The sequence below is a fragment of the Piliocolobus tephrosceles genome, chromosome 8 (assembly GCF_002776525.5).
Source record: "Piliocolobus tephrosceles isolate RC106 chromosome 8, ASM277652v3, whole genome shotgun sequence".
NCBI lineage: Eukaryota > Metazoa > Chordata > Mammalia > Primates > Cercopithecidae > Piliocolobus > Piliocolobus tephrosceles.
The window spans coordinates 110,426,959-110,452,803 of NC_045441.1; the positions used below are offsets into that span (position 1 = coordinate 110,426,959).

At 40.1% G+C, this 25,845-nt stretch overlaps 1 protein-coding gene and 1 pseudogene across 2 annotated transcripts in view; one reads left to right on the forward strand and one right to left on the reverse strand.

Annotated features, from left to right (window-relative positions):
- CTTNBP2 (cortactin binding protein 2) overlaps positions 1-10,403 on the reverse strand; it is a 164,208-nt gene extending 153,805 nt beyond the window's left edge. Inside the window, exon 1 of one of the 2 annotated variants that reach the window (XM_023228243.2) lies at positions 10,231-10,403. In XM_023228243.2, coding sequence (XP_023084011.2) covers positions 10,231-10,311 — 81 coding nt within the window. In that variant the 5' untranslated portion in view covers positions 10,312-10,403. The remainder of the gene's footprint in view (positions 1-10,230) is intronic. The other variant, XM_026454312.1, reaches the window with a different exon arrangement.
- Positions 10,404-10,575: 172 nt separating this feature from the next.
- LOC111553436 lies at positions 10,576-20,665 on the forward strand (annotated as a pseudogene).
- Positions 20,666-25,845: the final 5,180 nt, after the last annotated feature.

The following is a 25,845-nucleotide window of genomic DNA, read 5'->3' on the forward strand; positions in this document are numbered from 1 at the left end:
TGTACACTCACCCTCAGAAGCCACTGTTCAAAACATGCCAGAATATTACTTCACATTTGCATAGCACCCAATGGCTTACAAAGTATTCTCAAAGAATTGACTCTAATTTACATCATATTGCCATCTCCATTTTTAAAATTGAAACTCAGACAAGTCAGATAATATATGCAGAGCATGCAACCAGTAAATGGTAAAACGAGGATATATGACCAAATGCCATGACTTATCTTCACACTTTACCAGCATGGCACCAACATTCTAGAATAAGCTCTTTGAGATGAGATAAAAATGGTACCATCCTATCAATCAGCCAACATGAACACTGGGCTATTTCTGTGAAGACACAAAAGTATACATAGCAAAGACAATAAATGATTTCAGAGGCTTTCAAACAGGCATGACCAGCATGGTAACATTTAAGTTTCAAAAGAATCTTCTGGAAAGAGATATGATGGTACAAAGGGGAAAGAGACTAGAGCTAGGGGGTTCTCTCAAGAAAGATTTTAAAAGGATCTCTCTCTTAAAATTATTTCTTTTTGTATACACACTAGACAGAGAAGTTATTTGGAAAGACAAGGGCTAAGGATAAAGAGAAAAGGAAAACCTATAGCAAGCATAAATCATGTATAGTCCTCAGGGATTCCTACTTCAAAGATTTCTTAGAGATGTCCCCTATGAATAGTAAAATCCAATGTACCAAGTCCCAATTTCTGCTCCCATTACACAGTAGTGTCCATAAAGTCTTATAAACCAATTGTTCTCAAACTTTGGCATGCATAAGAATCACCTTAAGACCTTGTGAAAAAACAGGCTGCAGTGCTCCACCCCTGGAAATTGTGATTCAGTGAGTCTGAGGTGGGGCTGTGAATCTGCCCTTCTAACAGGCTCCTACAGATGTTGCTGGTCCACAGACTACATGCTGAGGAGCACTTCTATAACTCATGCCATCCTGTTTTCTCATCTGTATAATGAAAATGCTACCGTCTACCCTGCATTCTCGTGAGGATTAAACAAGAACATATCAATGAAGTAAGTGCCAAATGAAGGCAGGCGATTGTTATTATTAACCCAGATGTTTCATGTAGAGAGGAGTAGGGTATTGGCCAGGAGCCTATTTCTTTGAAAATCTACCAGCCCAAGTCCAATAAACTCAGTTTATTGGCTATGATGAAAGACAGGCTCTTTTATCCTGGTTTTTCCCACTGAGATGGGAGAGTAAGCTGCAATTCTTGTGTGCTTTAGAGGCTAATGTTTTATTAATGATGCTGCTGGTTGCTCTAAAGATTTTAATTAATTGTATATTTTATTGTCCTGCTTCTCCAAAGCTTTATAAGCAAAGTGCTCCATTTTAAAAACTAACAAATTATGAAAGACATTGCCAAGATCCTGATTCATATTAGAGTCAGGAGAGCCTGCCCTGCTTCCATCAGCAGCAGCAACACATGTGACCTACAGCCAAAACTTCTGTTTTTCTATATACTACCATCAATGAAGAGGGAAATTCATTAAAATAAAAAATATTGGTACAAGGGTTCTTGCTAAACCATAGATTATGTCACACAGAATGTTAAAAAATAAATCTGTCTCCCATCACAACGTATGAAGTGATGTACTGTTTGAAACATACAGTGCATCTGTCTGCTTGTCTTTCTTCTCTCTGTCTCCACCCCCATTTCTCTGCTACTAGTCATAGTAACATTTCTCTACTAATTCCTGACCTTCCATAGTGCAAATATTATAATAATATTTTCAAATTGTCAACACCTTTCATTTCCACTGTATTCTGGCAAAACAGGGTAAAAAAAAAAAAAGTACTGTGCATGAAAAGATGCTGGAGATCTTAAGACTCCAAGTGTTTTATAAATAAATATAAAGCACTTTAGTATTTTTAGAAAAATAACCCCAGAAGCAAAAATTCTAACAAAAAAACTATATTTTTGTTAGAATATATATATATATATATGAATGAAGAGGCATTAATCTTAGATACATATGGTACAAAAGTACTTAGATATAGAAAAAATATTAAAGTTTCTTGGTTTAAGAGCCAAACGAATTATTTTAAGTCATATGTTTATAAAAGACTGCATTGATAATCTAATTTTCAAACTGGATAGAAGACAGGACAGATCCAAATGCTGCCACTCACACAAAAAATTAAGGTCTCCACCATGGCACTCATGAAAACATGACTCTCAAATCCCCAACTCCCCCCAGAAAAAAATCAGAGGAGACATGTTCACAGACCGAGGTTTACTATTGAACTTGCCTTTCCCAATTAAAAAAGAAAAATCCAGTTCTTATTTTTTAGTGATGAAAAGAAGCTAAAAACAAAATAAAACCAGATCTGTGCCAGGCATGGTGGCTCACGCCTGTAATCCTAGCACTTTGGGCGACCAAGGCCAGCGGATGCCTGAGCTCAGGAGTTCAAGACCAGCCTGGGCAACATGGTGAAACCCCATCTCTACTAAAATTAAAAAAAAAAAAAAAAATTAAAAAATAAAATTAGCCAGGCATGGCAGCGTGCATCTATAGTCCCAGCTACTCTGGAGGCTGAGATGGGAGAATTGCTTGAACCCAGGAGGCAGAGGTTGCAGTGAACAGAGATCATGCCACTCCAGCCTGATGACAGAACGAGACTCCATCTCCAAAGAAGAAAAAACAAAACAAAACAAAACAAAACAAAAACACAGATTTCAACTCCACAGGCCACTCTTCCGCCTGTTACATTTGCCAGGAAAAGCATTCCAGGAAAAACGCTTAATACCTGGTTTTAAAAATCTGGCAAGGCAGCTTCAACCAATCCAGAATCTGGTCATCAAATACAAAGTATATCTTGTTTGGGATACAAGTCATATATATTAATTTATTGTATGTTAATCTATTGTATATTATAATTTATTATAATTTATTTAAAATTAAAAATTATACTCATATAATTATATATAATATATATATAATATATTATGTATAAATTAGAAAGAAGAAATAATCCCAAACTCAACTGTTCAACACTGTAGTTTTGAACAGCTCTGAATTACTTGGGGCAAGTGTGGGGAGGGCATTCTTCAGGATTTTTTCTCATACAGGCTGAGAGAGAGAGAAAGAGACAGAATAGACAAAACAGACCCTGGCTGAATCAAGGCATCTTAAATTTCCAGAATTGAACACAGGCCAATACCAAGTTTGCCCCTCCTCAAATCTAAAACACTAGGTTTATGTGGGAATTCAGTAGACACAGCTAAATATTAATAGAAAAGTCTTACCCATATCGTTTCAGAGTTAGTGGAACCAACCAACATTGATTGGTTATCAGAATGCCTTCAGGAGACATTATGAGCCACAGTGGCAGAGAAGCCCCTCAGACCTTTCCTCAAATACATCCGTCCTATCAGGGTTGCTGGGGGATATGTTGGTAACTAAACACAAACTCAGGCACTTTATCTGGCTCTTCCCAGCCACACCAAGAGCCTCTTCTTCAGTTTAATATCCAGCAGGTTGTGCCTATTTTCCATCAGTAAGCTTTACATAGGAGAAAGCAGGCAGACTGGAAGGTGGGGTGATGAGTGATGTGGTAGGAAACAATCAGCAAAGTAGGGCAAATCACTTCATCTGTTTGAATCTCAGGTTTTCCATCAGTAAAAATAAGGATGCTGGAGTAAGTGATCTCTTAAATCTCCTCCAGCCCCTAAATGTCCTGATTTCATGTACCATCAGGGTAACTGGATTACTGGACTGAGGAAATTTATTTAGGTCATTTCCTGAGTCTAAAAGCCTTTGTGAGGTACTTGAGGAAAACTGATTTTGCCTCTTTGCTCAGAAGTTACAGAGATGTATTTTCCTCCTAGTTTAATAGTGCATGCTAATAATTAATAATGCATTTAGAACTTTCTATGTAAGCAAGCTTTACGCTTTGGGGATGAATAAGGGCTATCAAGAAGTAAAAGCAATGAAATCATCTTGAAAGTTCACCATCACAATGCAAAGGCTGTATCATCAACATGCAAAAAATTAAATCCACCTCTCTAGGTACCTAAGAACATGCACTATGTTAAGAATTCAGCTAATTATAAGGGTTTTCATGAAGAAAAGTACATACTTCTCAAGATCTCAAACTATTTTCAAATCTCTGAAGTTACTTCTTGCCTTGAGATTATCTTCCTGGTTTCTCTCTCTTCAAGGAGGAAAGAATTTTTGTGATGGGGTTACCTACTTCTGATGCTGCTCTTCCTAAGAGAATGGATTCTCCTCTGATTCATCTGGGTACTATCTTTCTTCAGCACACAGCTCAAACCCCACTTTTGAATGCCTTTCCAGATTCCAGAAATCTCTTGTTCTCTCCATTCAGTCTTAAATCTATTCTATTACTTCACTTGGCAATTAATCATGCCCAGCCTTGTGCATTTCCTCATAGTAAACTTATTATCCCTATTAACTCTATTTTCTCACCCCTACTAGATGTGTCAGGACAGTAAGAATATTACTTCTTCACTTATTTTATCCAACGTGCTCCCCCTGCCCCCACCCACCATATACACTTTGGGTATAAAATGTCTACTGCACACAGTATGAAAACAGAAAATGCAAAGGATGTCTCAGGTACATCCATCTTACTAAGATACAATGTTTCAGCCCAGTCTAGGTGCAACTAAGTAACTGGATTAGATCATTCACTCAGCGTTTCAAAAATCATCTAGAGTAACCTAAACTAGGGAAGCTGCTTGATGTTCTGCTTTAAAACAACATATAGCACAGAGAACATGGGGTCTATTTGGTGTCAGCTCTCCAAGGTCATGCACCTCAAATCAACCACACTGTCTGGGGTCTTTCATGCAAGACAAGAAAATCAGTGTATTGAAAGGCGGTAATACTGACAAGGAAACAATGTCAGGAAGGAAACTTGGTAATGGATGTAACTAATTTTAGCTAAGAGAAAGCTGGAAAGAATGGCAGAAAAGTGGCTCAGTCAGGGGTGACAGCCTCTGATAATTAAGCCCAGCTACCTCCCTTTTCCTCCTTTCAGATCTCTCTGCAGTCTCTATTCCCTCCTTTGGGGAAAATAAAGGACCATATCTCAAATAATACAAACATCTATTTTCACTCTAACTCAGTTTTTTGATGTTACATCAGCCCGACATGGGACATGGATCAGCTCCACGGGCAAGCCGACATTCAGATGTAATAACCATCCTTTAAGAAGCTTACAATGCATTAAAGAATAGTCTTGATTATCTGTAGGTGGCAAATGTCTGCATGCTGATTTTCAAATGAAGAGGCTGGGCCAAATGAAGAGGCAGGCCTTTGGAACCATCTTGTCTTTTCAATGAAATATAAAAATGTCAAAACCAAATTATTTGCAAACAAGTATCCACTCCTATAGCAATGTTACCTTGACTACACTACATTTACTATAACCTTTTAAACTGATCTCCAACGTATTAGTTGGTTACTAACAATTTATTTAAACAGAGTATCTCCCCCCACTCTAAAATCAGCATTTCTATATGGAAGGCATCATACTGTACACAGCATTAACAATATGATCTCACTATTTGTGTAAGTTATTTAAAACATTAAAATTTTAAAAATCTTTCAATATCGGTATCATCATCCTCTCTTGTACCTGTCCTCTGATTCCTTATCTAACTACCAAGAGAAAAGACAAATCTCTTTTTCCACGTTATACAAGCTTTGCAAAGGAGCACCAACAGAGAATAACGTAATTGAGTGTGTTCAAATAAAGTATCCTTCTAAAGGAATACTCAGACGGGCTTCGGTGGCAAAGTAAATGGAGTTGGGGGATACCGCTCCATCCTTCCTAGGCATATTCAATGTTGAAATTCCAGTTCCACATTTCTGTGCAATTGCAGACTATTCTAAAGCCTTGCCTAACCTCCTTTTTCCTGCCCAAGCTTTCCTTTTATTACCTCTTCCTGTTTCCAAACTTCCCCACATTTCTCTCAATCCCCTATCAATCATCCTCTCCTCCACACCCCAATGGGTGATGCGGCCTTGACTCTATTATTGGAAGGATGCAGGATGGCAGGGGTGCAGCCTCAATCATCATTTTGAAAAGAGAGAATCCAAAGAGAAAACTAATAGTGTTGGAAATTAAACTTTTAAAAAACCTCTATAAAGAATCTAAGAAGTCATTAAGAAAAGCAGCTTGGAAAGGGGCAGTATTAAGACTAAAATTTTTAAAAATAAGAATTAGGGTCATCTTTTTGGATCAAGATCCATAATGTCTATAATGTTAATTATTGCAAGTCACAGGCCAATAGTTTCACTATAAGCTAGCTGGTAACACACAAAGTGAGTCTTCCAATTAGCCACCCAACATTAAGTTTTATGACACAACTTCTTGGTGAGCTTCCTTACGTTTTCTTCATTCAGTGAATATTTGTGGAACACTTACCATGTGCCTGGCATCGTGCTAAGCACCTTTGCTTTCCTTTACAAGCTTCACACAACTCTCCTCGGAGGTGGAGGCTGCTCTCTCCCAGCCACAGCCTTGCTGCCCACATGATCAACAGCAGATATTTGTAAATGTCTAAGTACCAAGGCTGTGAAACGTTTTCTCACCTCATAAAGTTATGTGAAACACACAAGGATAGAACCAACTGGCAATCTAGCCTAGGCATGGATTCAATCACTGAGGACAATTGTTCTCTAAACAAAATTGTTCCTGTGAGAAATACAATAACAAAGACAGCAACGACAATAATAATAAAGTCCAAAAACTGGGGCAAACAGAAATCCACAACCTATTATTTAAGAAGAAGAAGAAGAAAAAAGAGTGAAATGCAGGACACTGGAAACAGTTATATTCTCATCTTTGGAAAAAGTCAATTTCCTCAACTTCCAAGCTATTTTTCTGAACCATATAACTGTGACCAGAACGGGAACCTCTTCGCTCATCGCTGAAAGCCCTTCGCGTGTGTCTCCCTAGGATATGGCCACATTCACACACTCCTTCCTGCAGTGCTGGTCCAAATCCTCCTTCAATCTCAAGGCCTACCTCAAATGTCATCCTTCTATGGAATTTTCTAGATCCATCCACTATGAACCCTCTCTATGACTGTCTCTCTCCAAACTTCTAATGCAAAATCATTTGTGCCTCTCATGACACCATCATCTCCAGCTTGATTCCTTGGCACATGGCTGTTTCTATCACTGGAATGTATTACTTTAGCACAGCAAAGATGACACTCATGATGCCTGTATCTCAGTAAGTGTTCAGTAATGTGTATTAAATCTATGTTATTTCCTATTTAAAAATTAAGCTACAAAACTTTCAACATTCTATAGCTGCCATATAACTATAATTTAGTTTAAAAAAACGCTTAGTGAAATTGGCTATGAAAGTTCTTTTCAGTGCATTTACATGCAATACTGTCACCTGGAAAACAAAACTTTCAAGTTGCCAGCTGTTAATTTGTTTAACATCACTGTTGTGCATTTTAAATCATTGTCCAAGTTTTTCTTTGTCACTGTCACCATGACAACAAATTTTATACCTTTTTGCAATATTAGCTGCTCCAGAAAAGCTCAGAATGACAAGAATGTTGGTAAGCTTCCCAAATATAGCTCTCAAAAGATCTCCATTTTCCTTTCACTCCAAAATTTTTTGGTGACAATAAACAGCATGAAGATTTCCGTTTTCCATACTGCCTTATCCATTAGGAGTTATTTTCAGAGTAGAAACAGCAATATGGCCTATAAAAGTCATCACATTTGGCTAGGGCACTGAAAATAACCCAGGTTTCCCGGCATGGTTCACAGCAAAGACTATTAATACGATCCTATTGAATAATGTAGCTGTTACCCAGCCTTAAACTTGGGATGCTTTCAGGATTTAAACAGCTAAGAATGAGGATCACAAACTAAATTTAAATCATTCCACTAAAAATGATATTAAACTGAAAACTATAAATTAAGCTTGTTTCTAAGCAACAATCTAAATAGTCAAAGCTTACTGAAAACACTCACTTTCAAAAATAGCCTACTGCTTCAGAGCTTCCATTGACTCCTTACTGCCAAATGTAGACATAAAAATCACAATATGTAAACCAATTTGAAATTCAACAAATCTCCAAAATACAAAGTGAATTGTTCACTAAAATAAAAATTACGTTATCAGTCAACAAGAACCCAAAGTGCATTAAAACTCCTTTGATTTTTAAGGAGCAATTATGATGGCACATATCACTCCTCTACACTAGCTTTCCTTTCACTTTAAAATCAGTCTATAGGTCAAGTGGCTGGTATGAGAGAACCATGCCTTATGAAGTCAAAACTATTTGGAGAAGTAAAATAAAATGTCCAATAGTCTACATAAGAAGCCATCATCAAAATTTTAGTAAAAGGTCAGAAATTATTACTATTTTTTAAACTACTAGATGAAGAATCCTTATTGCATCTCGCAACCCTAAAGGATTCTATGGAAATCGCAAAGCTGCCCATTAACAAGGGTGAAATTATCAAATCCCCAACTATCAGCAGTGAAAATCAGACTTGAAAATTTTAAACAGAAGAGAGGGAACACTGACCTCGTTAACACAGAAATCGTCCTGGCGACCTGGGTTCTGTTTACGATCTAACCAAACAAAACGATATATCAGTTCTACAGACCATCAGTCGGATATTTGTGTTTGGGTTGTCAGGTGATTAAAATATCGAGGGTAATAGAAACCGATTCTGAGTGGATTAAGTAAACAAATTTAAACTTCCTGGGGAACAGGAAACACACATCCTACACACACACACACACACCCCACACCCTCTTTCTTTTTCCTCTTCCTTCCCCTTCCCACCTTTTGGGGATGAAGGCACCAAATCATTTCCACTTGCCAGAGAGCCTTGTCTCAATAGCTAGTTTCCTTACTGTGCCCCACAGTGGGGAGCTGATTCACATAAGTGGGCAGGTTTCGCTTGAAATCTTAAAGTTCTCATTTTCTATGCAAAGAATGGAAACTCAATTTTCCCAAAAGTTCAAATCAAAACTTGCCAGTTTTGCAAGTGGAAATCAGCAGTCCTCCTCCCCCTCTCGGTTTCTCCTTCCCTTCCCAGGCTCAGCTCCTCTCACCCCAAGTACCTTCCTCCACATTTCTCCTCTCCCTCCCCAGAAAGCCCTACCTCCAGAGGGTGGGAGGAAGTTAAAGCGGCCCCGGCTGTTTACGCCCGGCCCTGCCCTCTCCCGCTCCTGCACGGACTCTGCTCAGGTCTTGAGAGGAAGAGAGGGGGCGTCCACGCCCCGCTGGCTCCATCCCACCCCGATCCTTCGGCGGGAGCAGCCAGATCGGGCCAAGAGTGGGAGGCGCTCCTAGATCTGCCTTTCTCTGCAGCTCCTTGCAGCTCCTGCGAAGCTGCTTCTCAAACACTGAGAACGTTTTCTACCCAGGAAATGTGGGTCCAGCCCTTCCCCAAGGTAGAGGCTGGAAACCACCAGCGAGTCTCTACACGGGGTTATTTAGGGGGGTGAAAGGAAGGACCAGTCATGAATGCTAGCTCATTCAGCTTCTAGACTCCAGAGAAGAACAATGTCTTGAAACCAGGTGCAGAACCTCCACCTCTCCCGGGCATCGCCTTGGGAAGAACTAACCCATCCACCCGACCCCAATCACCACCACCAAGTGATGGGGTAGCAGGCTGCTAGGACCTAAAGCGCTGGCCTCAGCGGCAGCACCGCCGCAGCAGGACACGGCCCTCTCCCAATGGGCCTCCCGAAGGCACAGGAACAGATGCACACAATGGGCATTCCCACACCTGCTGGGCGATGGCCCACCTCCCCCAAGCTGCTCTCCCGGGTCCGCTGAGCGGTACCAGGCACCCTTGAGACACGCGCTCGCAACCACGCGCGCAGCGCGAGGTGAACAATGGGGGGTCAAATTCGCCAGGAAACACGTCCCAGCCTTCGCCCCCGGCCAGAACCGACCGCAGCGGAGGGAGTGGGCATAGGGGTTGCACTGGACGCACGCAGGGAGCTGGGAGAACCGAGCGACTCGGGGCCGCTTCCCGTGGGGCGCAGAAGGGACAGGAGGGATCCCTAGCCCGGGTGGCCGGTCCGCTCCCACCGGCCTCCGCCGTGTGGGCACCCCGAGAAAGGGGCACCGGAGGGTCCCGGGCTTACGGAACGCCCCGGGGGTGCGGAGCCGGGTCCGGCTGGGACCCCGGCGCCGCCCCCAGCCCTCGTCTACACTCGCCCCGCTCCCGCCCCGGGAATTCGGTTACCGCCGCCTCCGCCGCGGCCCCCGCCGCGTCCTCCGGGGCCCGGGACAAGTCGGGCTCGCAGCTCGCGCCGTCCGTCGCCATCTTCCTGCTCTAGCGGATCCGAATGCGAGCTCGGAGCCGCGGCTCCGGACTCAGCCTTCTCCGCGCGGGCGGCGCTTAACCCGCTGCTGTCCGGGACGCGGGCGCGGGGAGCCGGGAGCCGCCGCACTCCCTCCGCCCCTCGCCACCGCCCTCGCCGCTTAACCCGCTGAGCGCCGCAGCGCCCCGCCTCGGTCCCGCCCCGCGCCCCGCGCCCCGCGCCTAGCGCCCGGCTGGGCCAGCCGCTGGCTCGTGGAGGTGCGAGAAATGGGCGCACGACCTCGCTCCGCTGCGGCCCTGCGCGCGAACTGGGGATCAAAGACCACGGAAGAGGTGAAGGGAGAAAGCGCCCGAGGAGCAATGCATGCCGCAGAACCCCCACCAAGCCGGAGAAATCGGTGCACAGACCGGATTAAATGTCAGGCCTCCTGAATCTGAATTCTGTGAAAGATTAGGGAAAATCCTACACTTCAGCTCCCTCTATCCCACCGCGAGGAATCACATAGGGCACCCCTTTCTTCTTAAATTGCTCTTTCTTAAATTTCATTGCCGCCAGGGTATTTTTACCCTCCCAATATATATACACACCTGGCTCTGATTTATTCTATCGTTGACTCTAGTCCTTCTCCAAAAACAATTCTCAGATGAAAACGATTTGTCTGTCCTGTTTTCTTTTAGTAGGAGGCACCAGCCCCTCAGCTCCTAACTTTCTATACAATCTCCTTTTCAGGGAACGTGTAGTGGGCTGTTTTATATCTATGACCCCCCAAGTCTGAGGTCTCTCCTGAAGGACTAACCAAGAAGTGTTAAATGTCATAGCTTTTTTAAAAGCTAAATGTCATGCCCTCTACTTCTGAGACAATTTTAAAAAATTACTCCCTAGTGTGAGGACATGTGTAAATATACACCAAAAACAACCAAACAAAAGCCACCTTTGTAAAAATAGATTTTATGGAAATTACACGTCTCAGAAGATTTTTCGTGAGATGAGTGAATTAGGCCCAAACTCTTAATTTTCCCTTCCCACATCTAATTCGGTTCCTACCCTTTGCTGCCAATTTCCAGAATATGAAAATCTATCACCTCACCAAGACCATATGGTACAGCCCTTGCGAAATCACCAGATCCTTAAAAATGTGTCGAATGCATAAAATCAAATCGAGACATTCAAGCTGTGTCTCAAAGACGTAAACTCAAACCACAACCAAATCCTGCACTTGAAATTTTGGAAGATGAATGACTGGAATGTTCAGTCCAAGGGTTACAGATCAAAGCTTTTTTTTTTCTTTCTCTCTCTTTCTTTCTTTCTCTTTCTTTCTTTCTTCTTTCTTTTTTTTTCGGCAGGCTCCTAATGACAGATTTTGACTCTTTAATAGTTCCACTTTCCAAAGTAGACCCAAATATGACACAAACCAGGGCAGAGAAAATCTTTTCTGCAAAGACCCTAAAAGGGATTGATTAATAAACTGTGAAAAGTTCCCTCCCAGGAGAGAGGTCAAGAAAGAACTTTACCTAGAACTCTGGGGCTAAAAGTCAGAGACTTAGAAATCATCTCCAGGTTATCCTGTGAGTACAGGTACTTATTTATTCATTTATTTTTATTGACTCTGATAGTTACTCCCTCAGGTATCCCTTTAATATCCATCCCTGTTCATTATACAACTTTCCTTTATTAAGTATGCTCTCTAAAACTACTCAATATTAGAATAACTAGATTTCTTTAAGATGAAAGAAAATCATTGGACAGTAAAAGGTAGATGCCAAACTGATAGTAAAAATGTGAAGTCCAAGAGCATTCCTTGTTCTTTTCAAAATGCGTTTTCACACATTGCAAGGCAATTTGCTTGATTCTGATGTTGAATACTCCCCAAGCAATTAACTGGCAAACTTCTGGAAAAAAAAATAGCAATAAATTTTGCTCAGGGTTAAGAGTTAGAAATATGAAATGACACTATCTCTGGGAAGCAAATCCCTTTTGTACATGCAGCCCAATTAAAAAAAGAATGTTGGGAAAAAAATAGCTTGTATTCACCTAAATATAATTAAAGCAGGATCATGTCACAAGGAAATCAGTCCCTGTCCCCCGCAACCACCCCCCTACCCATCCTTTTTTGTTTGTTTTTGTGAAATGGAAAAAATAAAAATAAAAAAACAGTGATAAAAATCACAGGACACCACATTCTCTAACCTCCAAAATCCAGGACCTTGGAAGGAGAGTTGACAGCCTTCTGTTTCCACCTTAAAACCAGCACTGTTGAAGGTTGGCTGAGGATCTCACCTACTGCACAGAAGGGGCACACTAGGAGTTAACTTCCTCACCAATAGCCTGGCCTGGGGCTGCTTCTCTACCAGGAGGACACTTGCACATTTAAATTCCCTCTTGAGAATTAGCCTCTGCTACTATTGCAAATTAACTCTTTCTAAGACTTTCTTTGCACAAAGGCAGGCTCTATTACAGTCAAAGCAAATAGATCTGAAAGGGTAGTGACTTGATGGCTTCAGAAATTAAATCTTTTGAAGCCTCATTAAACAGCTAAATAATAATAATAATAATAATAATAATAATAATAATAATAATAAAAGATATCCCAGGGCAACAGTGAAAATTACTGAAAGGCAGGGTAAAAAAGGAGAGCGACAGAAGTATAAACAAAAGGAAAATAAATCCCTACAACAAAAATGAATCATGAGTCTTAATCAGTAACTTCCTTTTGGCATTAAAATGGAAGGAGTAATACTGAATATATTGCAAATAGAGAAAACTATTATCTACATCCTTTTTTTGGATTATAGTAATGATGCTGATGACCCACTGACTAAAGAATTTGAGGGTAATTATTTTCCAAACGCTGGAATAGAGGTATTTGTGCTGAGCTATAGCACACTCTCTAAGGGTGAAATGACAAGAGAAATGAGTTCTTGAAGGTAGAAATGCAGACAGATGTTTGGGTGCCAAGTGGTTTTCTGATTAAACCATGTCCTTGGCTTCATCAACCACATCCTTCAGCCCACTAAACCAAAAACCCAGAGAATTATACATAATAATAAAAAAGGACGTTTCCTTCCATGTGAAAAGATAGAGTAATATACACAGAGTCTAAAACTGTTTCTGTCATGGAGTAAGAGAATTCTTTATTTCAGTCAAATGACAACATTTATGTTAATTCCAAAGAGCAAACCATATGTCATCATGTCTTGGTATTGCCAAATGACAAAATTACTGAGTAGCAAATCACTTCTGACTGTATCCGCAAGCCTATAGTTACACAATTTAAATATTGTAGACCATGCTCGTCCCTGTCTGCAGCACGGTGACCAACCTAGGAAGCCCCAAATCTTGACATCAGGAACTCCGCAGATGAGCTCTGAGTGTCCACTGCCAGAAACGAGTCTTCCTATGACCTGACTACATTCCCTCATAGTCAGGTTGTCATTATCTACATGTGCCTCAAGCTTTTTGTGGATTTTACTCAGTAAATTTAATTCTAATATAGTTAGCCACTCTTGTCAACAATCTATGGTTTTGGAAGGCCTCCTCCACCAACTGCAGTTGATGTGTGCCAAAGGAACGCAAGCTAATTTTACCTAAGCTAAAGCAAAACATAATTAGGGAATTAAATCTGCTATGTAGGAAGCAAGCCAAAGCGAAACATAAATAATTATCACAATCACTCCCAGGCCCTTTTAATACCACCTTTAACTGGGAATTGTATTTGTTCGTTCAATTGCTGAAATAATGTCCAAATATAAGATTTGACTGCAAGGTTAGAGTCACATTAAGAAAATCATCCCCCGGTACAGTCACTCTAAGAACAGAAACCAGCTAATACCAAACAATGAGGTAGTGTTGGTTCCATTCTCTTGCATGGTTTTCACATTTTAAGTCATTACTTGTTGGTTTGGACTCTTATCTGCAGAAGTCATTTACAAGAGTAAATTTTAGTGCAGAAAGATGTTTTAGTACAAAACCATTACGGAAAAATAATTTTAACAACAACAAAAAAATATGTTCCACTCTTGCCCCTTATCCACCTGAATTGGAAATGGACCTGAATATTTCTCTTTATTCAGCGTCTTTAGCAACCTCACAAGCCTGCAGTATATAGTTACTAGGCAACCATTAAAGCAGGGTGTTTATACCATTAGGCATTAATTACAGTGGAGCTTCATTTTTCTTAGAAAGTTTAAAAACTATATAAATAGGTTGTGAGATCAGGCCCTGTTCTCCTCTGATTAGAAGTGTGGATCCAGCTGTAAAACCACAGCTGAGATTTTTCTTTCACTTGGGAATACGCACCGTTCAACACAAAAGGAAATTTAGTGTTTGAAGAATTAATAAGAACACTAAAGATGTTGTCTTTGGATTTTAATAAATATGCATATGGCATTTATGATTGACTCAGTGAGGATTTACTTGGGATACAAAAAGCAGGAGAAAAGCTATGCATGTATAACTCTCCTGTGCCAAACTGTGAAATAAACCAATACGTTAACACTTCCTAGACAATCATAATCAATTGCCATATACCAAATTAATAGAGTTTCAAATACATTTGGAATTTTTGAGATGTAAATTTCACCTTACCCTGCCTCAAATCTCACTTGATGGCAATAGTTTGCAGTTGTCTTTTTTTACCATCAAGACTTTTTATATTAATCCAAATTAGTTGGGGTTATTTAAAAATCACCTGGAAATGTGATGACATCATTTGAAAATAGATACATATATATAGTAGGAGCTGTTCAATTAACCAGTAAGTATACAATATAATTTAATTCATAATATTTATAAAACAATGTCATGGCTAGACTTGAAGGATTAACTTATTTCATTTCTTGATTCAAGAACGGAAGGGGAAAAAAGCGTTGGTATTGCTATTTTCATTCTGAGGAAGGTGAAATTGTAGAATAATAAGAAAAAATACTTCTAATGAATCATAATTAAGGTCTAAGCAGCTTGAAATGTTTTATTCTGGCAATTAAATAAAAATTTAACTACTGAAAATGTTTTATGCTAGCAATGCAATCAATATTTTTTTCTTATGGCAAAAGATAAATAGCCACATACTGGTCATTACCATCATAATCATCATGACAACCTCACTCACTATCCGTTTCAGCATTAACATCTTTGTTAAGAATCAGTTCAGTTGGGATGTATTTTATACCACTACTTTTTTCCTCCCTTTGACGTCTGTTAAGGACCTCACTTTGTTGGCTTGCAGCCGCCACCTCCTGACAATTGATCATCCAAAGGACACCATGCCATCTGATTCACAAAACACATTTGCTTGACACTCTTCTGCCTTGACCAGCCCTCCATCCTCACCCAATGTGGCCACAGATCCCATTAGAATGGTGGAGGGGAACCCCACTCCCAGACTTTAAAATTTGAGGTGGCAGCAGGTTAGGAATTGAACTGAACCTACTAAACATTACCTGACTTCGAATAGTGGGTAAAGGCATCCCATATTCAAATACCACATTACATTGTTCTATTTCCTGTACAGAAACATTTTTAGGACTATAGAAGAAAACATAACCAGAATCATAGTTTTGTGTGGATTTTTTGAGACGAAGTTCCATTCTCATTGCCCAGGCTGGAATGAAATGGCACGATCTCAGCTCATTGCAACCTCTGCCTCCCAGGTTCAAGTGATTCTCCTGCCTCAGCCTCATGAGTAACTGGGATTATAAGTGTCTGCCACCATGCCCAGCCAATTTTTTTTGTATTTTTAGTAGAGACAGAGTTTCACATGTTGACCAGGCTGCTCTCGAACTCCTGACCTCGGGCGATCTGCCCGCCTCAGCCTCCCAAAGTGCTGGGATCACAGGCATGAGCCACCTCGCCTGGCCAGTTTCGTGTTTTTATTTTATTTTTATTTTTATTTACTTAAGAGAAGGTCTTGCTCTGTTACCTAGGCTGGAGTGCCGGGATGTGACTATGGCTCACTGCAGACTCAACCTCCTTGGCTAAAGAGACTCTTCTACCTCAGCCTCCTGAATAGCTAGGACCACAGGTGTGTGCCACCACACCTGTATAATTTTTTTTCTTTAATTTTTTTTTGGGGGTTGAGACAGGGTCTTAGTATGTTGCCCAGGCTGGTCTCAAACTCCTGGGCTGAAGCCATCATTCCACCTCAGATTCCCAAAGTTCTGAGATTACAAGCATGAACTATTGTGCCTGGCCTAGAATTGTAGATTTAAACATGAGCAGTAAAGAAACAAAGCTACTAGAAGAAAAATATTTTCATGAACTTGTAATCAGAACATAAGTTCTTAATTTTAATGTTATCCAACTTACCTTTATCTTGTATGGTTAGTGTTTTTTGTGTCCTGTTTATGAAATTTTTGCTGAGCTCTTAAGTCACTGAGATGCTGTTTTCTGCTGGTTTTCTTAGAGTCTCATCCCACACATGCCCAGCTTAGAATTCTGCCTAATTTTGAGAGGAAATTGCATGCATACTTTTTGGGCTCTGTTTCTGAAGTGTCTTCCTCCTCTGGAACTTTGTCCTTCAAGTCCGAGACTCTTGGGCAACTACCGAAGCCTGAGGTCTATCTTCTTAGCCCAGTAAAAGTCATCTTTATTCCCCAACTGCCCCATTCCCATCCTAGCTCTTCCCTCAAGAATCATAGCTTTCAGTGCCAGGTGCAGTGGTTCATACCTGTAATCCCAGCACTTTGGGAGGCTGAGGTGGGTGGATCACCTGAGGTCAGGAGTTTGAAACCAGCCTGGCCAACATGGTGAAATCCCTGGTCTACTAAAAATACAAAAAATTAGCCAGGCTTGGTGGAGGGCACCTGTAATCCCAGCTACTTGGAAGGCTGAGGCACAAGAATCACTTGAACCCGGGAGGCGGAGGTTGCAGTAAGCCAAGATCACACCATTGCTTTCCAGCCTGGGCAACAGAGCGAGACTGTCTCAAAAAAAGAAAAAAAAAAGAAAAAAAAGAATCATAGCTCCTAAAGTCCTGTCTGCACTCACGGCTTGCCAATGCCTTTTAACAGTTGTTTTATATAGGTTGTTCCACTTTTTATTTCAGGAGGAGATTTGGCCCAATACTAGCTTCTCTGTCATGATCAGAACTGAAAACCACACTTACTTTTAGAGAGTATTTATAAGAAAACTTCCTAATGTTTCCTTGCCTAATTGAATTATAAACAGGACTGTATTATTTGTTTTTGTATCCTGGGAGTGAGGTGAACCCAACTTAGACTCTCTATTTGCCATCGACAAATAGAGCCCAGGCACAAATCTGCTACCTCATCTGTAGTTGACATGAAAAACCAGGCTAGCAATAAAGGACCACATTGCACTCATGGAATATAATACATAATACATGTAGAACAAAGCCATCTCAAATGTGAAGATTCTAGTACGTTCTGAAAACTTTTGGCAGATTTTCTGAACTTCGAGGTCAAATGAAGACTAGTGGGTCTGTAAGAACATGAACTCTACACTTGTAATATCTGACACTGAGCCCAACACATAACAAGCAGTCAAGAAATATTTATTCAGATTAATTGAATGGAATAGATGTGTGGATAGATGGAAAGATAAATGACTAAATGGATCAAGTAAATATTACTCCTTTCTTACCTTTTCTCATGAGCCCCTTTGACATTGCAGTGAAGCCTATGAATTTCTTCTCAGAAAAAAGTTTTAAATACATAAAATAAAACACACAAGATCTTAAAGGAAACAATTATATTAAAATCCAGTGATCAAAATTCTGCATATAAAAAACAAATTTATAATGTAGTGTGGAAATGTTTCTTTATTAGCACAGTAAATAACAAGATATAGTGGTGAACTTCATAATTAATATAATTTTGAAGTTTCCATGATTGTAATTTTTTTTTTTTGAGACAGAGTCTCACTCTGTTGTCCAGACTGGAGTGCAGTGGAGTGACCTCAGCTCACTGCAACCCCAGCCTCTGAGTTCAAGCAGTTCTCCCACTCAGCCTCCCAAGTAGCTGGAACTACAGGTGCCTGCCACCATGCCCAGGTAATTTTTGGATTTTTAGTAGAGGGGGGTTTCGTCTTGTTGACCAGGCTGGTCTTGAACTCCTGACTTCAAGTGATATGCCTGCCTCAGCCTCCCAGAATGCTGGGATTACAGACGTGAGCCACTGCATCAGACCCCATGATTGTATATTATATTTTGAGATATCTGCAACAATTGTATTGAGATTTAAACATATCTGTAACTTCTGCTATGACACAGTCCCAGATACTACAAGGTCTCTTATGGCCTGTTGCCTTGAGTTATAATTGAAATAAATGCTCACTATGAGAGGTTAGGAAGCATTAAAATATTTAATTTTAATTTTTTAAAAAAGTTAATGTTTAAAAATTTCATGTTTATAAAATGTACATATAAAATGTATTAATTAAATTGTTTTTGAGAGATTAAAATTTAGATGTGATAGGTCAACTAGGGTATGCTAAGTAAGAAACAGCTTAGAAGATCACCAAATGCTCTGTCCTCCAAACAAATACAACTTAGGTTGCATACTCTACAGTAGTAGTTAAATTCAAGGTTACATTATTAAAACTTCTTTCTAGCTGTGTGACCTTGGACAAGTATTATGTCTCAGTTATCTCTTCGGTTAAGTGGTAATCATAATGGCTCTTATCTCTACAGGGTTGTTGAGAGGATTACATTAACTCGTTTAAAGCACTTAGAATAGCGCCTGGCCCCCAGTAAGTTTTGGCTCTTATTACCATTTTCATGCTCTTCATACACTTATTAAATAATTAACAATCACTCTAATATACATGGAGTTTCAGAAAGAAATAACTTGTTGAATTAATAAAAATGATTCTACAACTACACAACAGTCCCAACAAGGCTATTTGTATAAATTTTTAATTTTAAACCAAATATTCCATGATTTTAGATTAAATATTAAAACTCTCAATAAATGCTTGCAAAAGTCTTAATAGAGAAACTCAGGATGAATCATATAAATTGGAAAGTCACTGCCACTTCATGGATTGCTGGCTGAGTGACAGCATCAGTGGGTGCTGGGGCAGAGGGAAGTGGGAAGATGAATCGGAGGGTGTGGATTTGAGCTTGCACATTTTTACAGTAAATCAACAGTCACCAACCTTTTTGGCACCGGGGACCAGTTTCACGGAAGACAGTCGTTCACAGGGGTGGGTGGGGGATGGTTTCATGGATGAAACTCTTTCACCTTGGATTATCAGGCATTAGTTAGAGTCTCGTAAGTAGCCCACAATTTGGATCCCTTGCATGCTCAAATCACAGTAAGGTTGGTACTCCTATGAGAATCTAACACTGTGGCTGATCTGACAGGAAGCGGAGCTCAGGTGGTAATGCTTGCTTGCTTGATGGCCACTCACTTCCTGCTGTGCTGCCCAGTTCCTAACAGGCCATGGACCAGTACCGGCAGGCACCCAGGCTGTGGGAACCCCTTCCCTAGATCTGGAAATACATCATGATTCCTGTCCATTGGACAGTGAAGTTTATGTAGGTAATCTTTGAAACAATGGCAAAAAGACCAAATTGGAACAGGCTTTAGGCTACTATGGACCACTCCAAAGTGTGTGGGTTGATTTTCTTGAATTTTGGAGAGCCCTGAGATGCAGCTGATGCTATCTGAGAGCTCAGTGGAAGAACACTCTGTGACTACCATGTAGGAGTGGGACTGGCATGGCACAGTGGCTCACGCCTGGAATCCCAACACTTTAGGAGGCAAGGTGGTCAGATCACTTGAGGCCAGGAGTTCAAGACCAGCCTGGCCAACATGGTGAAACTCTGTCTCTATTACAAAAAAAAAAAAAAAAAAAAAAATATATATATATATATATATATATATATAGCTAGATGTTGGTGGCAGGCACCTGTAATCCCAGCTACTTGGGAGGCTGAGGCACAAAAATCGCTTGAACTGGGGAGGTAGAGGTTACAGTGAGAAGATAAGGCATCATTGCACTCCAGCCTGGGTGATAGACTGAGACTCGATCTCAAAAATAAAATAAAATAAATAAAATAAAAGGAGTGGAACTGTCAAATGGTGGGGAAAAAAAAGTAAGAAGTAGAAATCGTGGCCCACCTCCCTCTTGGGGGCCTTACCCTCGAGATGATTATCGTAGAAGGAGTCTGCCACTTTGCTGCAGATCTCCAAGAAGGAGGAGCTTCTCTCACAGCCACAGCAGGTTCCTTTCTAGAAACAGGAGAAGAGAGAGACCACTGTCTTGGGAGTGGTCTCGGGAAATCACAAGTTGTCCCGATCTTTCTCTAGGTCTCATAGCAGATCTAGGTCAAATGAAAGGAAATATAAGACCAGTTTGCAAGAGAAGAGGTGTATAGGAAATTTCTTCATTTGACAGGAGTATATACAGAAAATTCAAGTTTTATTTGAAATTTCTTTAACTTGTTTCATTTTAAAGATGTTTTAGTTGTTCAGATTTGTTTGTCTCTTGAAACAGTGACACACAAAGGTATAATTTTCTATGGTTTGAAATGGATCATATGAGACATGAAATACCAAGAATTGTTACTTTACAATGTTCCCTTAAGCAAAATTGAGTTTGCTTTGAACTTTACACATAGACTGATAATAAACCTCTAAATCCTGCCCAGCAGAAGTGTGATCTTTTTTTTTTTTTTTTTTTTAACACAGAAACAACTGGCAAAAATTGAAGTAAGATTTACTTTTTTTTTTCATAACTAGAATACAGTATGCAGCTAAGTTGCACAAGCAGTTTTTAAAAGCTGCTGTGAAACACAAGCCATCAGGTAAAAAGAAACACTGCACTCTTAAGTTAGAGGTTTTTTAAAAACCCAACAGAAGTCCAAAATCAAGTTGCTGGCACCTATGGTTCCTGATGAGGGTCCTCTTCCTAGCTTGTAGATGGCCAGCTTCCTGCTGCATCCTCACATGGCCTTTCCTCAGTGCATGTGCAGAGAGAGAGATTTTTCTCTTCTGCCACCCACTAATAATACAACCATAAGGACTTCACCTTCACAACCTAATCTAACTCTAATTACTTCTCAAAGACTTCTCCATATATCATTATATCCAGGGTAAGGGCTTCACATATGAATATTAGGGGGACATGATCACTCAGTCCTACAAGATTCAAATTCATTTCTGTACCATCTCATTCACCTGATTTTGAACAAACTTTAATGGGTCTGAGAAAAAGAAGATTCACAGCCAGGCCATCATGAATTGTGCAAAGCTTGTTGCATGTTTTATTTATGCCTGCGGTGTACCCTACATGCAAACATTTTCTGACAATGTTGCAGGGCCCAGAATCACCCACACTACACAACTCAGGGGATGCCGCTCATCTGGTAGTCTATGTAAATGGCATCCTCATGCTCCACAGAAATCTGAATAGGAAAACTCAGAAAACACTGGTATGGTGAAAGTCCAAGGGACTTGGTCTTGAAGACCTGTTTGAGCATAATTTCTCTGTGACCTGATGCAAGTCACTGATCTTCAGTGAGTCTAGTTTTGTCTCTACAAAATGGGAATGATAATTTCAATACTCACTTTACAGGGTTGTTGTAAGGATTCAATGAGATTAATATGGACAAATGCCTGAATGCTGAAAACAGCTACACAAGTAGTATTATGGGCTTGATTTACCTTCCAGCCCTTGCATTCAAGGGTTCTTTCAGTTGGATAAAGACAGCCTCATCATTAAGAAACCCCAACAGCCCTTAGTTGGGTCAGACCATGTTGGAACTTCTGTTCTATATACACACATTTCTGAGCTCTTTATTAAGGAAATGCCTCTGGAGTTTAAGCATAGAAGGAGTTTCTCTTTCCCTCATTACCACATTTTTCAAAAAGTGAAATTTTTTCTGTCAAAACACATCAAGATACCATGGTGACAATTGCTATAGAAATGCTAGATTTGGAAAGAAATGAAGAGATTTCTATTCTGTTTCCTGCTATCCATGTTTAACAGGCTAAATCAAGCCCATGCTAGCTACAAGACTGAAAATGACTGTTTGCCCCATATATCTTGACCACACTCCCTCCTCCAAACCTTAAATTCTCACTTCCTAAGGCCTTTCAGAGGTTGTGCATGAAATTAAGTCTTAGTGTAGCATTATCTGAGACTCAGAGAAACTGGATGGCATTAGCAGAGTTTTTTCTTTTTAATTATCCACTTGAATGTAGATCACAGAGTCACTGTATTAAATGATTATAAGGGCCATGTGTGTAAGATACCCGAATAAGGCTGGCTAGGGTGTAAGACAATAGGGAATGATAGACTTGAGCCAACAGCAGTGCATAGGCTCTGTCAAACTAAAGAGGAAAAAAATGCTCACACTAAGTCAAAAATATACAGACCTAGTGATGTTAGAACTTCTAATTCTTTAAAAGAAGGAAGAAATCAAATATTTATGTGATATTTCCTAATATAACAAATATATCTGCAAGTCAAAGCTGCCCATGGCTGCCAGTTTTCAACCACTGATCAATGGATGCCTTAAATCCAGAAATTATCTCCCTCTATCCATAATACACGGAAAAATGAAAGCATGCTAAATGTGTATTCCAAGGTATCCCCACTGAGGAAGTCCCTTTTGGAGCCTAAACAGTTGCATATTTTAATAGGCAGCCCAGGAGTTTCATCTAGAGATCATTCAGGGACCCCTTTTGGGATACACTGCTGGAGACAGCAAGCTCCTGCAAGCTAATATCTATCTTTGTTTCCCTTGAGCCTAGCACATTGCCAAGCACAGGAAGTTTTAGGAGTGAATGAATTCTTCCATATCCTAGTGCTGTATCATATCACTAGTAGATATTTAATAAAAAGATATAATTATCCTCGAGTAGCAAGGCCCCCAAGATACAAGATGCTAAGCAAATAGAGGGAGATAAATTTGGATTGGAGTAGGGGAGAAGGGTAAGGATTGTGGAACATGGGACATTATGTGGAGAGGGCAGGACTGAGAGTCACCCATAGTGGGTGACTGACTCCATACCATCTAAAGGGCTCTAAGGCACTGAGAAATGTTTACAGGCACCACGAAAAAAAGGTCACTATATGAAAAAGACACTTGCAAATGCATGTTTATAGCAGCACAATTTATGATTGCTGAAGTATGGAACCAGCCTAAAGGTCCGTCAACCAACGAGTGATAAAGAAAATATGATATAAATCCACCATGGAATACTACTCAGCCATAAAAAAGGAATGAAATAATGGCATTCACAGCAACCTAGATGGAGTTGAAGACCATTAAGCTAAGTGAAGTAATGCAGGAATGGAAAACCAAACATCGTATGTTCTCACTTATAAGCAGGAGCTAAGTTATGAGGACACAAATTCATAAGAATGATGTAATGAACTCTGGGGACTTGGGCAGAAGTATGGAAGGAGGGTGAGGGATAGAAGACTACGCATTGGGTACAGTATACACTGCTTGGGTGATGGGTGCACCAAAATCTCAAAACCACCACTGAAGAGCTTTTCATGCAAACAAACACCACCTGTTCTTCCAAAACTATTGGAATCAAAAAAAGTATCTATTTCACCACAATAGCAAAGTTTCAAACAGTGGAAAATAATTAGGCCCTGAAACTGGAACATGACTATTTATCTTTGCTTTTTATTTGTAAAAATTATGGTGGTTAAGAAAATACGTCTGTGAATTAAGGACAAATAGTAACAGAACTCTCTCAATCAAAATGTAATAAATATTGATATTTTAATTCTAACTCTAGATTTTTCTATCTTAATTTCCCTTGCCACTCATTTATACATTCCTCTAATTATCTTTAGAGTGAATCACAAAATGTCATGTATTTAAAAGTAACTATGCAGCAATATTTCCTGCTTCTCAGGAGAGGGGTGGTGAATTTTCAATCAATATTGACTTTGGAACAACATTGTGAAAAATATTTAAAAGGATTAGACTTTTCCAAATTAATTATTTTGAGGGCCAGCATAGTAAAAGTGATAAGAAAAGGATGTAACAAAAACAATATGCAATTACTTTCAGCATGTTCTTGCTAATCATAAGAATCCCCCATTCCCCACCTTCTTTTTACAGAAACAAAGTCCTTTCCCTCCGGCCTGTCTCCAGGACCTGGCTGGGGTATCATCTGAAGTTTGCACAGCCTGGGTCTCTCAACTCCAATATCTTCAACCTCCCTGTTACCTACCCTCTTGGAATTGATCTCGTTTTGCGTCGTGACGTTATTTGACTATTTAAAATATGTGTTGGCAGCCTTTTTCCATAATGTGCCAGGGGTAAATATTTTAGGCTTGTGGGCTAAACACCCTCTGCCTCAACTATTCACTTCTGCCCTTGCCATGTGAGAGCACCCATAAATGTAGACGAAAGGGTGTGGCTGTGTTCCAATACAACTTTATTTACAGAAACAGGTGTTGGGCCAGATTTGTCCTGTGGGCCACATTTTGCCTATCCCTGTTCTAATACAAAATTATGTACTTTTTGCATCATTTACAATAATATCGTCCCAACTACAGTGTAAGTTTCTTGCAGACAGGAAAGTCTATATTCTGTTTTTGCAACACCTGTAGAACTTAGCCACAATGTTTGGATCATTTTATGATTTTGATGAATGTTCGTTGACTAGCTAATTGTTTTATTTTGTGTGTGTGTGTGGCCGTGGGAGGGAGGATGGAGTTTGGTGGGGAAAAGTGTCATGAAATGATGGAATTTTTGAATGGAGAAGACCTTGTCTGTCACCCATCCTTGGAAGTGAAACCAAGGCCCAGATGGGCTTATTATTTTGGATATACAGCAGGTCACATGTTATCTCTGCAAACATAAATGCAACTCTAGGGATCCCAACTTTATCAGCATTCTATTAACATTCAAATGAAATAATTTCAGCTCCATCCACACAACCGTGGTATGTCCAGTCCCTGCCTTTATATTCTTAAAGATTTCCTAGAGGTATCTTCAGTTCCCTGACATTATCTCCTCACTTGCTGTTCTGAATTCTTCCTTTTGACCCACTTACCCTCAGATCTCACAATGATGGCATGGTTTTCTTTTTTCTGCTCATGGAGGGTCGATCTATGCTCAGCTTCTGCCTTAATAAAAAATGTCTCCACATCTTCAACCCAATTCCTCTTTGGATAATTTTAAAATCCAACCCCCTGCTGATTCAGAAGTGCATCCTCGAAATCCTGATGAAAGTCATCAACATTTGTTGTATTCACAGCAGCCAAGAAGATGGTTGCGTTTTACTTTTAGGGATTTGAATTATAGAAACAATTGTTTTCCAAAATATCACACTGCATTGTTATGCTAAATATGCTTTTTCTTACTATAAACACCTTACACCCACTGTTCTTACTTCCAGAGATTCTAATTTTCATTTTCAAACCCAGAAATCCATGCATCCGTGGTGAGAATTCCTGAGCCAAAAGATGCTGAATATAGTTCTAACTCTGGCAGAAAACCCAGGGTAAATTTACAGAGTGAGAAGGCTCAGATTAGAGAGAACGGACAGATTATGGTAACATTCTGCTACTTTGGGAGTCATATGCAAAGCAGGCAGCCA